The sequence below is a fragment of the Neomonachus schauinslandi genome, chromosome 13, assembly GCF_002201575.2.
Source record: "Neomonachus schauinslandi chromosome 13, ASM220157v2, whole genome shotgun sequence".
NCBI classification, from domain to species: domain Eukaryota; kingdom Metazoa; phylum Chordata; class Mammalia; order Carnivora; family Phocidae; genus Neomonachus; species Neomonachus schauinslandi.
This window is the reverse complement of record NC_058415.1, coordinates 59,625,897-59,640,619: the sequence shown is the minus strand read 5'-3', so window position 1 is coordinate 59,640,619 and position 14,723 is coordinate 59,625,897. Positions and strand designations below refer to the sequence as shown.

At 39.0% G+C, this 14,723-nt stretch overlaps 1 protein-coding gene across 1 annotated transcript in view; it reads right to left on the bottom strand.

Annotated features, from left to right (window-relative positions):
* Window positions 1–14,723, bottom strand: part of FRMPD1 (FERM and PDZ domain containing 1) — a 100,753-nt gene that overhangs the window by 43,867 nt on the left and 42,163 nt on the right. Inside the window, exon 2 of the mRNA XM_021691411.1 lies at window positions 3,690–3,794. Coding sequence (XP_021547086.1) covers window positions 3,690–3,790 — 101 coding nt within the window. The 5' untranslated portion in view covers window positions 3,791–3,794. The remainder of the gene's footprint in view (window positions 1–3,689; window positions 3,795–14,723) is intronic.

Genomic DNA, 14,723 nt, shown 5'->3' with positions numbered 1-14,723 from the left:
CCCTGGGATCATGACCTGAGCTGAAGGCAGACGCTTAAGTGACTGAGCTACCCAGGTACTCCTAAATATAGTTTAATAAAAAATTTAATTCCTCATTATGAAAACCCTTAACAATAAAAATCTATTGAACATCTATTACATACTATGCAGTCTTCCAGGGCTGAAGATACTTTGTAAAACAAGACAGTCATGGTCCTTGGTCTCACATGTGGCAGGTAAGTTGAGAGGAGAAAGTGGTATAATAACTGTGGGGCAAGGGGAGGTAGACAATGGATAAGAAATCAATGGATGTATTATTATAAGTGTTATGAGGGCTAATTACTCTGAAAGGAACAAAGAGGGGGACCGGCTCTGCCAAGGAAGCAGGAGGAACAAGATGAGTGAGGTTGGAGAGTTAGGCTGGGGCCAGATCGTAAAGGGGCTTGCAGGCTGTGGCACAATGACAGGTGAGCCCCTGACCAGTCTGGGGTGTGGAGGGGTGAGTATGTGGGACAGGAGTGGTGTGTATTTTGAAAAGTCCACTATGGCTTCAGGGTGAGAATAGGCTGGATCACAGAAAGAGTTAAGTGACCATGACAGTGCCGCCAGGGACAGAGAGGGGGACAGATCTGAGATAACATCTGAAGGTGAATGGATAGGAGCTACTGATGGGGTCGGTGCAGATTGTGAGTAAAAGAAAGAGTCAGGATGACTCCCAGGTTTCTTAAGCAGCTGGTCGTCGGTGGTATCATTTACTCCACTCTGGGGAAATTGCCATTATTTCCCCCAAACTTAGCTTTTCGGTTCTTGATCATTTTCAAGTAATCTGAGGACCCCAAGAACCCAGCCTGTATCAAGGTTGTGAGATGAGAGAGGAGAAGCAATTTAAGCAAGGCCAAATGTATCCTAGAAACACAGGAATGATGTCTTCCATGCATATTGCCAGGAAACTTTCCCTCTTTTGCTTCTCTTTCTCAAGCACTTGGAAAACAAGACTGTCGAGACACATGGAAAGATGCTCAACATCATTAGCCATCAGGAAAACGTAAATCAAAACCACAGTGAGATTCCACCTCACCCGCACTAGGAGGTCCACAACAGAAAAGAGAGATAATAACAAGAATGGGCAAGGACGTGGAGACATGGCACCCTCGCGCACTGATGGTGCAAATGTAAAATGGTACAGTCACTTTGGAAAACAGTCTGGCAGCTCCTCGAGAGGTTAAATACCAAGTTACCATGTGACCCATCTCTACCACTCCCAAGTATAAACCCAAGAGAAATGAGAACATATGTTCAAACAAAAACTTATACACACATGTTCATAGCAGCATTATTCATAGTAGCCCCAAAGTGGAAACAACCCAAGTATACATTAACTGATGAATGGACAAAGAAAATATTCCATAATGGAATATTATTTGGTAATAAAAATGAAACACTGATACGTGCTATAACATGGATGAACCTTGTTCACATAAGGCTAAGTGAAAGAAGCCAGGCACAAAAGACCATGTATTATAGAATACTGTTCATGTGAAATATCCAGAATAGGCAAATCTAAGGGGACAGAAAGTACATGAGTGGTTGTCTGAGGCTGGGGGAGGGGCAAATGGGGAGTGACTGCTAACCGGCATGAGGTTTCTTTTTATGGTATTGAAAATGTTCTAAAATTGGATTGTGGTGATTTTTGCACAATCTTGTACATATACTAAATATACACTAAAAATCACTGAACCATATACTTTTAGTGGGTAAATGTCATGATATGTAAAACATATCTCAAAAAAGATGTTGGATAAAATAACATTCCTAGGGTACCTGGGTGGATCAGTCAGTTAAGCATTTGCCTTTGGCTCAGGTCATACATGATCCCAGAGTCCTGGGATCTGACCCCACATCCGGGCTCCCTGCTCAGCAGGGAGCCTGCTTCTCCCTCTGCCCCTCCCCACCTCTCCCTCCCTCTGCTCATACTCTCTCTCAAATAATTAAAACCTTAAAATAATAAAAAAAAAACTTCCTATAGGTCAATGTCACCTTTTATTTACATTATGAGAAAAGCAGGATATTAGAAAGTACCAACAGCAAATATTTAGGCACCATCAAGTTAAAGTTACTCAGGTCTCTTTTCTGCAGGTATTCACAGAGCCTTTATTGTGCTAAAACGCACTGTGTGCAAAATGCAAGCAGAGGTGGGTGGGAGTGCGGTATGGGCTGCGTCACTTCCAAACCCTTAGCGGAGCAGCATTACACAGGACTAGGTTTTGCAGAACCCACTTGAGGACACAATGTACCTAGCAGTTTCCCCACTCACCATCAAGTACTACTTGACCACTTGCAATCAATCTCCTGGGACTCAATCACCTCTGGGTTATAGAGATGAGAGGCCAATACTTTCCCTGCGTTCAGAGCTTACTGTCCAGAAGGAAAAAACGGAGATGTGCTCAAATACATTGAACACACCAAGAGCAGTGTGCTGCCGATGCCAATCAAATGCTGTGGGGTCCCACGGGAGCGGTTAGGTCTAACTATGGGCTGGGCCACACTTCCTGGAAGACTGAACATTTCAGCCAGACCTTGAGCTGTGGGTGGGTTCTGTATGCATGAAGTTGGGAGGAAGGGATCTGGCACAGGAGCCCTCGTCTGAGGGGTGAAAGGAGAAAAGAGTGTGCCTGGAGCAGGGGAACAATGAATAGTTCCTTTAGCTAGGGTATGATGTGAAGGAAGCAGACCAGTAAGACAAACAGCTGTAAAGGACTGTAGGTCAATCATGGAGAGACTTGAATGCTGAACCAAAAATGCTGATCCTCTAAGAACTAGGGACCCATCAACGATTTCTGAACACGGGGTGGGGATGATCTCTAACAAGTCATTCTGTGAGCCTCAGATGTTTCAACTGTAACACAGGGCTAACTCTACCAACCTTACCTCAACGCAGTGTGTGAGGATCCCAGCCCTTGGCTACAGGGCAGCCTGGTCCTAAGCAAGGTTTATATGCTCAGCAGCACAACAGCTGTTTCCAGTTCCTTTGGAAGAATGTGTGTCTCAGAAACACCTGACACATGATATTTCATCTCTGTGGCAGGGCCAGATGGGAAATCTGAGATGGAAAATGAACGCTTCGAACAGAACGTATTTTAAGTTCTCCTGTAGCAGTCAAATCAGATCTGTATTTGATTTCATTTTATTTTGTTTAGAATGAAATAGGGACTGCAAGGAAGGAACAGCTGCTGGAAACAAAGACGGGGGAAAGAGTATAAACAGCAGATTGCCTGACCCTCACATCAAATACTAAGACAAGAGATATGTGTGAGACAGAGAGAGAGAGACTGAGAGCACATGTGAGTGTGTTCACAAGTGTAGGAGAGTATATTCCAGAGAGTAGGTGCACATGTGAGTATGGATGAGTGTGCCTGTGTGTATAAGTCCTTTTGTGTGCGAGTGTTTGTAAATGTGTGTATGAGTTTGGTGTGAGCTGGCGTTGTGGGTGTCTGTGGAGAGACACAGAGGGAAGAGAGTTGGAAGGGGGACAGACAGCAAGGCACTCCAGCAAAATTGCTGATCTGCTGATGCCTCCCCCACTGTATGGTGTAAGAACAAAGCACACTGGAGACAGCGATCCCCGGGTGCTGCCAAGACTGGCAAGACCTCCTCCCACAGGGACACCAAATCTTGACGGGCAGAAATCTCTGCTAGCCCAGGAGCCTTACCGGGCCGAGCTGTCCCGCGAACGCCGTAGCCATCTTGCCACCATTTGTTCTATTCTGTGTGCTTTCCGTGTCTGGAATAAACTGCTCTCCACCTCTTCCATTTACCTAAAAGAAAGGAGAGTTTTCTTAAGAAGCTAACCAAAATATTTGGAAGAGGATCCTGACAAATCACTGTGATGTTTCCTGTATTTGCCCATTTAATGACATGCTGATCAAATAACTAGGGCTCTCTTTCTTTGAAATTAACATAAACAGGTTCTCAGTGTTCCTGGAGTGAACAACTTTATAGCAGCCCACTGCCTAAGGAGTCCACGGTCTTGTGGGAAAGAGATCAGCCATCTTAAAGAGTTAAACATAAGGATTAGGGAAGAAAATAGAGAAGGTTTCTCAAACTGTGACTGTGACCCATCATAAGAGACACCCCTTCCCCTAGGACACTGCCTGCTGCCCCCAACCATGCATGGGTCCCTGGACAGCACAGCTCAGTTCTGCCTGCACTGGGAGCTGCATGGACATGGAAGCATTCTAATCACACTGTGCCTATTCTTCTGATTGCTGCTTCTTTTGCTCAGTATTTTGAAGTTTTGAATAGGTAATTCATTTGTATAATTCAAACCCTAGACTGTACAAAAAAGATATATATTACTGTATTTGCACTTAAAAATTTATTAAGAGGACAGATCTCATGTTAAGTGTGCTCTTGCCAAAATAATTTTAAAAAGATAGTCAAAAGTCTCCCTTCTATGCTGCCCTCATCCAGCCAGTTCCCACACTCATTCATAATCACTGCTCTCCTTTTCTTTCCAGAGTTTATGTCTATATAAGCAAATATAAGTAAAGATTTTATATGTCCTCCTCTTAACACAAATGATAGTACATCATACACCTTGTTCTGTACTGTGCTTTCTTCTCCTTAAAATATATATCCTTGGTATCTTTCCATATCAATACACAGAATACTTCTTCATTCTTTTTGACAACCCTTGAGTATTATACCGTATGAATGTACTGTAATTTAAAAAGTAGTCCTCTCTTGATAGACATTTGGATTACTGCCAATCTTTTGTTATTATAAATAATGCTGCAATGAATTATGTTGCACATATATCATTTCTGCATGTATGCAATTACATATCTGGATAAGTTCCCAAATTGAATTGCTAGGTCAAAGTTATATGCATTTGTGCTTTGATAGATATTGTCAGGTTACCAAGAAAACAATACATGTGCTTGAGATTAAAGTTTCATAAAACAGTATATATTTATATTTCTCTGTTCTAGTTCATTTCACTTTTTAAAATACTGGTCTCAATTTACCAAATTAATTTCACAACCCAAGAAATAACCACATAACATATGACATTGGGAAATAACTATGGATACAGAGAAAATAAAAATGAATTATAAGAGATTATGTTCCTTAACACTACACAAATACATTTTAAAACCTTGATGACACAAATGGTTTTCAAGGAAAATATAAATAAGATGACGCTGTAAGACACAGAAAATCTAAAAAGACAATTACCATAGAAGAGGAAGTTGATAAACAAAAAAGTTCCAGGCATGGACAGATTCAAAGGTGAATTCTTACAAATCTGTAAGATGAACCTCACTCTGATCATTTTTTTAGTTTAAATATAAACATTTTATTTTGGAATAATTTTAGATGTATAAAGCAGTTGTAGAGATAATACAGGGAGTTCCCGTATATCCTTCATTCAGCTTTCCCTAATGTTAACATCTTACCTAGTCATTGTATCTTCGTCAAAATTAACACTGGTCCAATAATATTAACTAAACTCTAAACTGTATTCAGATTTCACCAGTTTTTCCACTAATGTTCCTTTTCTGTTCCAGGATCCAATCCTGGATACCATGTTACTTTTAACCAGCTTATTTTTCCCCAGATTTCCCCCAAATGCTGTTTTAGCTGTTCTAGAGTATAAAGAAGGAAAGCTCCCAAAATCTTTTTGAGAAGCCAGTATAACATTGATACCAATTCTGATAAATTGTGCAATAAAGTAAAAATACAATCTCTCTTGTGAATATCAAAGTAAATAAATAAAATGTTAGCAAATAGAATCTATCAACAATCAACAGAGTAATAGTGGGATCTATCCAGGAGTGCACTAGCCAGGACATAAAAAAATGAAAGCAGGACACCCAACCTGACCACTTTGAAATTGGGAGATTTACACTTCTCAGTTAAATGGCAGCCAAATACAAATTCATGGACAAAAAACAGGCTGCAACCAAAAATAAATTGCATTTAGATCAAGGGATGTGTCAGTCTAGCTTTCTTCTACAGTAGGGACATCAGACCTGAATGCTGTCTTCAGTTCTGGGTAGCTCGCTTTTTTTAAATTATAAAAGAGACAGTAGATTTCTGATTAAACATGGCGAATTCAAACTATGTCTTAATCTCTTCTCTTTCCCAAGCCTTATAAATTACATAAAAGCACTATAAAGGGGATTAAACCCATAGAATATAAGAAGAGAGAAGACAATAGATAAGAGAGGTAGAAAATGCTGGGAAGATAGAAACTGTTTGGAGGAGAGGTAACTGAGCAAAGCAAAGGAAACAGAAACCTATGTGCTTTCAGAGAGGGATTCTAATGAAAAAGGAGTTGATTTTCACCAAGATGGCTCAAGAATTAGAGGCAACAGGTATGGGAGAAAGCATGGATGAAACATATGGCTGGAAATATGGAAATGGATTTCTATAAGCAGCAGTTTTATTCACAGGCCCCAGCCCACACCACTTACCCACCTAGACAACCACCCCTTCTCCACCCTACTAGAGACAAGAGACTTATTATCTGGAGAAATCAAACCAGAGAGGCTCGAGACTTAGGAAGACCAGGCACAATAGAGACTACAGGATTGAAAATAGGATTAAGTAAAACTCTTCTTACTGAATGACAAGATCTACAGTCTCTTCCTTTGCTCAGTTCCCAAAATACTGGCAGCTAGGACTCTTTATCCCAAGCAAAAGACTAGAGAATCCTTTTCTGGAGAACTGAAAAAACCACAGAAAAGATCTTCAGGTATTGATACTTCTGGCAACTTGCTGCCTGATCATCATGCTTTGAAATCTGTTATTCATCATACTTTGAAATCTAAGCCCACACATCTTACAAAGTTTCATTTCACTTTTTAAAATACTGGTCTCAATTTACCAATTTGAGAAAGCCAACATTATGATATTTGATATTTGAGAAAAGCCAACATTATGAAAAACATATCAAACAGAAGAACTCAAAAGAAACAGAGACAGGGCGCCTGGGTGGCTCAGTTGGTTAAGCGACTGCCTTCGGCTCAGGTCATGATCCTGGAGTCCCGGGATCGAGTCCCACATGGGCTCCCTGCTCAGCAGGGGGTCTGCTTCTCCCTCTGCCCTCTTCCCTCTCGTGCTCTCTGTCTCTCATTCTCTCTCTCTCAAATAAATAAATAAAATCTTTAAAAAAAAAAAAAAAAGAAACAGAGACAATGCAGGAAACGGAAGAAAAATTACAGATCCTTAAAAAGATATTACATCCATGAAACAAGAAGAGGATTTTCTTTAAAAAAGAGAGCAGAGAATGAAAACACTTGAACATTAAAAATAAGATAGCTAGAATTTAAACGTTCAATGAAAAAGTTGAGAATGAGGAACCAAAAGCCAAAGACGGGGAAAACAGAGAAGCTTAGAAATGTGTAGTATCAATCCAGGAAGTCCAATAGTCATCTAATAGAAATCCCAGATGGAGAGAACAAAGGAAATGGAGGTAAGGAAATTATAAAATAATTCAATAAAATTTCCCTGAAAAACCTAAGTTTCCAGATTAAGAACATCTACTAACTGCCCAGCATAATAAGTAAAAAAAGACCCACATCAAGAAATAACACTGTAAAATTTCAGAAACTAAAAGAGAATATCTTCAAAACTTCCAGAGGAAAAAATAGATTGCATACAAACAGTTGAGAATAAAAATGGCATTAGACTTCTCGGTAACAATGGAAGCTTGAAGACATTGAAGCCATGCCTTCAAAAATTACTTCAATTTAGGGGCGCCTGGGTGGCTCAGTCAGTTAAGCATCTGCCTTCAGCTCAGGTCATGATCCCAGGGTCCTGGGATCAAGCCCCACATGGGGCTCTCTGCTCGGCAGGGAGCCTGCTTCTCCCTCTCCTTCTGCCTGCCACTCCCCCTGTTTGTGCACTTTCTCTCTCTTTCTCTGTCAAAGAAATAAATAAAATCTTTTAAAAATAAAAAAATTACTTCAATTTAGAATTCTATACCCAACCAAACTACCAATCAAATAGTAGAGATGTTTTCAGATGTTCACATCTCAAAAAATTTACCTTTCATATACTCTTTCTCAGGACGCTCATAGAGGACATGCTCCAGCAAAACAAGGAAGTAAATAAAGAGAGAAGAAATGAGATACAGGAAATTGGGGATGAAATACAGACAAGAGATAAAGGGAACATCCAGGATGACTATGAAGGGATGTACTATGGTAACACCTGTACATGAGACCTAGAGAGCAACTTTATAGACTGGTGCATGAAGACTGAGGTCTTAGGGGGAAAAAATATGAATATAGATTATCTTGTTTCTGCAGAAAAAGTCACTGAGAGACTGTCAGAGAGTGTATGAAAAGAATTAGCAATAAGAACATGGAAAACTAAGTGAATCAAAAACAGGGAATTATAAAAACAAAATGTACAATAAAGGGAACCAAATTTTACTTTTATTTATTTATTTATTTATTTATTTATTTATTTATTTATTTTGAGAAAGTGAGAGAACATGCACGAGTGGGGGTAGGGGCAGAAGGAGAGGGAGAAAGAGAATCTGAAGCAGACTCCCCACTGAGCACAGAGCCTGACACAGTGTTCGATCTCATGACCCTGAGATCATGACCTGAACCAAAATCAAGAGTTGGACACTTGTGTCCGAGTCACCCAAGTGCCCAAGGAAACCAAATTGTAGCTCAACATTTGTCTCAGAAATGAACAATATTTAAACCGTCATAATAATGTAAACACTGAAAAATGATTTCTCAAAAGCAGCTGGTACGATTTGGGGAGGATATGGTGAAGAGAAGCTAGTGTAGTGGTATAAGAGCTAAGTCCTCATCCACCATAATAAATAATGTCTAAAATTAATAAATTAGGAAAGTAATACAAGCATATTTCTCAGAAATATGGAGGGGAAAAAATCAGAGGATACAGCTAGAAGAGCTGAAAGAGGTTGCCTCTAAGAAAAGAAATGAGATGCTAAGGGGGAGTGGGGCAGGGACTGCTGATTTCTTTCTTTCTTTCTTTTTTATTTTTGTCACCATACATCATTAGTTTTTGATGTAGTGTTCCATGATTCATTGTTTGCATATAACACCCAGTGCTCCATGCAGTACGTGCCCTCCTTAATACCCATCACCAGGCTAGCCCATCCCCCTACCCCCCCTCCTCTAAAACCCTCAGTTTCTTTCTCAGAGTCCATAGTCTCTCATGGTTTGTCTCCTCCAGGGACTGTTGATATCTATTAGAAGCCCTTAGTACTTTTTTTTTTTTTTTAACTATTTAGCTATAGTTATTTTAGCTATATTTTAAAAATTGAATATTTTTAGTAAAACATTTATAGTAAAACACACAGAAAAAATAAAATGAAAATAAAATCACCTATAATCATACCTCCCAGAGTTATCAACTGTTAATTTTTCATTTTTCTGTGCTTATAGATGCTACACATTTTTATTCAAATGAGATATAATTTTCCCACTTAATAGTTCATGAATATCATTCCATATTAATATTTAAGCATTTACATCATCATTTGAAATTGCTATACAGTGTTATTTTCTTTAGCCATATCATAATTTATTCAGTAAATCTATCCTTGGACATTTGTGCTGTTTTCAATTTTTCAGTATTATAAAAGCTTTACAGTGAACATGCTCATTCATGGTAAATGGCTACTTCCCAGATATTTTCTTGGGAAAATTCCTCAAAGTGAAATTAATGAATTTAAGCATGTGTCATTTTTAAGAATTTGGATGAGTATTGTCAAATTGCTTCCAAGAAGGTAGCAGTTTTCACTCCCCAACAGACTTTGTGAACACCGAATATTATCATTTTTTAAAATATTTGCTAATAGGATAGGAAGTAGCACCTAATTATTGGTTGTAATATGTATTTCTTGAAAAACACAGAAAAAAGTAAATGTACACATAATTCCATCAACATTAAAAATTATATAAAGTATTTGGTGAGTATTCACACCAACTTTGCCCTAAATTTATACCCATCTGTATTACATATATTAAAATATACAGGCCACAAAAATAGAATCATTTTATACTCAGTAGTTCCCATTTTTTAACTTGTGAATATATCATGGACATCTTCCCATATCAGAACTCATTATAGTTTTTATTTGAAGTTATTTGATTACTAAGTACATTTGAACATTTTTCATGAGTTGTGGTCACTTATATTTCTTTTTTTGTTACTTCCCTGTTTCTATTTTTTCCTTTTTTTTCTACTGGAATGTTTGCCTTCTTGTTATTGTAAAAGCTTTTACAATAAGGATTATTTAATGTCCCTTTGCCAAGGACACAAAATTACATCATATTTCTGTGAGACTTATCATGGAGGGTCAAGAAGGCAGGTTCTAGCGTTCTGACAACACAGAGAGACTAATCATGAAGGATAGAAGGAAAAACGTCCAGCAAGGCCCACAGGATATTGTTTTCAAATATTAATTCCTTCAGTCAGGCCCTTAACAGGAGTGAGTCAGATGACAATTTTAGGGTATGGATATTAACTTTGTCTGTCTTATTTCTGAGCATCCCACTTTCAGCACCTTCCTATATAGGTCTAGGATGGTAAGAAGACTTAAAACCAAGTCGTATAAAGACTCATTGAAAAAAAAAAAAATCAGAGAATATTTATTTGACAAGGATTTGGAGAAGGCCTATATAATCCTGGTTCACAAACCACCAAAAGGTCACCATGTGGAAGAGACATATCCCACATGATTCTGAGTGCAGAGCCAGGATTCATGGGGGAATGCCACAGAGCAGGAGACCCTAGCTCAGGCTAAGGCTAGACCTTTCTAATGTTCCTAGTGATCCTAGGATGGAATGAGTTTGCTCCAGAGTTAGCAAGATCCTGGTCAGTGAAAGTAGTTGAGTAGAGACTAAATAACTGCCCGGATGTAGGAGGGACACTGCAATGGAATATAGGGACTAGCTGACTTCTGTGGCTCCTTCCATCCACACAACCTGAGGTCTCTAACTAGATCTAGAAGCCAGGCAAGATGATATTTGTTGTGCTCGCTCTTGAAATTCAAAGACCCACATCGTGTGGACAACTGGAAATCCTGAAGTAGCCGCAGCACCAGAAGATACAAAATCTCTGACCTCTCTGTTGTTTTAGTCTCCAAATGACTAGCAGAGATGTCAGGCATCTCACACATATCCAAAAGGACATATCCAAAAAGCTTTTCCATTTCTTTCTTTTTTTTTTTTTTTTAAGATTTTATTTTTGAGAGAGAGAGAGAAGAGAAAACATGAGCAGGGGGAGGGGCAGAGGGAGAAGCAGACTCCCTGATGAGCAAGGAGCCTGATGTGGAAATTGATCCCAGGACCCTGGGATCATGACCTGAGCTGAAGGCAAATGCTTAATCTACTGAGCCACCCAGGCACCTGAAGGTCATCAAATTGCAATTACGCACAAGGAATTGTTACAAAACTGCTGCCAAACACAATTTAGCTAATTGATTCATATAAACATATACAGCTTTAATGATAAGAATTAATTTGCATTATATATCTGGACTATGGGTAAGGCACATGCCTTCATCCAGGGATCCCTGAAGACCAAACAAATGACTACATCAACCAAGCCATTACAAGTGCTCCCTGATTCAGCAAGGTCTGAGCAGGGGAGTTTAAAGTCAAGAAAATGACCTGCTAATGGTTTTAATATTAGCCTCTGGATTGCTGGGCTAATGGAAGAAAATAAGAGCCCAGATAATCTCCAAACATTTGAATCTTTTCTGCAATCCCACTGCCAAGAAGTCATCAGGCCTCTAAATGTTCTGTCATTCACCATTGGACCCATCTGATTGCTAGAAAGTTTCTTTACATAAAGCTAAATTCTACCTCTGCAGCTTCAGTCCTCAGCAGTAGAGCTGCCCTCCGACCACTTCTCCCCACCCCTCACCACCGTCTAGAAGAAATCAGCTTCTTATTCTATACATCAGCCTTTCTGGATTTGAACATAGCAATCTTGTTGTCTTCAAGTCTCCTCTGCCCCAGTTCTTCATATGACAAGATCACTGTAGATCACCCTCCTCTGGGCACACACCAATTTGGCAAAGTCCTATAAGGGGCATGAATCCCCAAACTGAACACACTTCTGGCAGTCTGGAACAAAGTAATATGAAAAGGTAAACTCTCTTAAAATATTTTGCAAATGGAGAAAAGACACCAGGGAGACAACTATCTTAAAAGCACATTTACAGTTAAGGATATAAATCCTTCAAAAAGGATATAAGAGGTTATAGTAAAGGACTTCAAGCAAGTAGTACCCACTATTGAGAAATGAAAATAACAAAGGCAGTGAAGGATAGAAGAGAAACTGAAGAGCCAAAAACCACTTACACTAAATTGAAATTTTAAAATAAAACTTGCAATTCAAGTGAAGCTATCAGACATAGAATCAGACTGAGGATATTCAACTTACAAATAATAGAGGCTAAAACCATGAGAGACTATGGACTCTGAGAAACAAACTGAGGGTTCTAGAGGGGAGGGGGGCGGGGGGATGGGTTAGCTGGTGATGGGTATTAAAGAGGGCATGTATTGAATGGAGTACTGGGTGTTATACGCAAACAATGAATCATGGAACACTGCATCAAAAACTAATGATGTAATGTATGGTGGTTAACATAACATAATAAAAAAAATAGAGGCTAGCAGAGAAAAGATAAAAGCAATGCATGAAATTGAAATCAAAGAGTCAAAAGTAAATTTCTTGAGCTGAAAAATATGTTTCAAATATAAAGAACACGAAAAGCAACTCTCCAATATATGCCTTCAGGAAGGCTCCTTACACAGCAACTAAAGTTCTTAAACTTCAAAGATTGAAGAATCATCCTTCAAACCGGTTTTAAAAGAGGAAAAGAATATGATCACTTGGAAAAGAAAAGATTAGGCTCATAGGTTTTGCAGCATATTATTTAGGTATAGACCCAAGTTTGCTCTTTTTCTCACCGGGGAATATAAAAGCTTTACAAGTGATATTTGAAATTCTGTTCTTGAAAGACATCCCAAGGAGTCCTTCTGTGATTCTTCTAACCTACTAATGAAGGTCTTTTGTCAGCTTAGTGTTTTCTTTTTTCTTTCACTATTTCTTCTCTCCTTTTATTACACTGTCAGCAACTCGAACATAGAGACCATGTCTTATGCTATTTCTCCCAGGATCTGTCACCTAGGCTCAACTTGTGTTTGTTGAATGAGTGAATGAACAAAATTAAAGCAAAAGGAGAAATAAACTGGAAAATTAGTATAAAGTTTCACTTAATAGAGACAAAGTTAATGTGGGTTAAAAACTACAAAGACTGACAAAGCCAATAAACCATAGGTACAGATTATTATTGACAACATGAGAAATGATCAAAGACAAACATTAGAGAAAAAATTATTAGAGAGTGCTATACATGTTATGCACAAGGAATTTAGATGAGCTAAGTAAATATGGGCGGCTTTGGAAGATATATTAGGAATGTATCTTTCTACAGTCTTCCTGGTAAGCCCTTCAATTTTCCTGAGGGGCAGACTCCTGGGTAACAAGGTCAGCCTCACAGAATGGTGTCTTCCAAGATTTCCACATCAACCTTTTCGTATGTAAGTGTATTCTTACCTGTCAAGGGATTTTTCCTAGACCAGTTCCTTGGGCATAGTGGAAGATGTATATTTTCCATGTAGGGTCTTGACAGGAGAAGACTCTAAGACCCACACAGGAATATAAAAATAGGAAGCTCAGCAGTGAAATCCTCTTGTAGCCTCTGGGAACCCAAGAGACTAAGGGGTTGATGTTGGTTTTTCCTGGATGTGCTGAAGATACTATTTGTTTTTTGGTTTTTTTTAATCCAATTCAGGAAACACTCATTTACTGAAAAAAAACACTCAGTGCAGATGACCAAGAATGAGAAATGAGTGAAATGCAGCCCCGCCTTCATGGGTCAGCTCCTTTCTTTTCTCTAACTGGTGGTGGGAGCTGCCTGGCACTGAGAGGTACCTGGAAAAGCGGTCAACGTATGTGGCTCATTTATCCTGTGGTTTCCACAAGGCTGATCAACTCCAGGAAACTGAGGCAGTTCACCACCTTCACCTCCAAAAGCAAAGAACCAGGACTAAAAATGTGAAATAAAAATTCCGAGTAAATCTATAGCTGCAGAAGAAATTTAGAAAGTGAATTTAAAAAAGAAATGTCTGTGGGAAAAAAGTGCCCTACATAGAATTTGATGTGTTACTGCGTTTATAAAGAATTATTTCAAACTCTCCTCAAAATTAATAGATAATATTCTTCAAGAGAGAAAATGAGCGCATGCTACCAAGTTCTTCTAATAATGCAAAGATAACCCTGCGTTTATTTTTTTATATTTTTTAAAGATTTATTTATTTGAGAGAGTGAGTGAGAGAGCACGTGCACAAGTAGGGGGGTGCGGGGAGAGGCAGAGGGACAAGCAGACTCCCCACTGAGCAGGGAGCCTGACACAGGCTCAATCCCAGGACCCTGAGATCATGACCTGAGCAGAAGACAGACGCTTAACCCACTGACCCACCCAGGTGCCCCTATAGCCCTGCATTTAAAATCTGACAAAGCTTCACTAAAAAGGGACATAAGTCAATCTCACTCAGAAATACTCAAAAAATTCCTAAATAAGATCATAGCCAGAAAATGTTAATAATTCTTGAAGCTGGGAGATGGGTATGTAAAAGTTCATTTTATTGTTCTATTTCTGCATGGAAAATTCT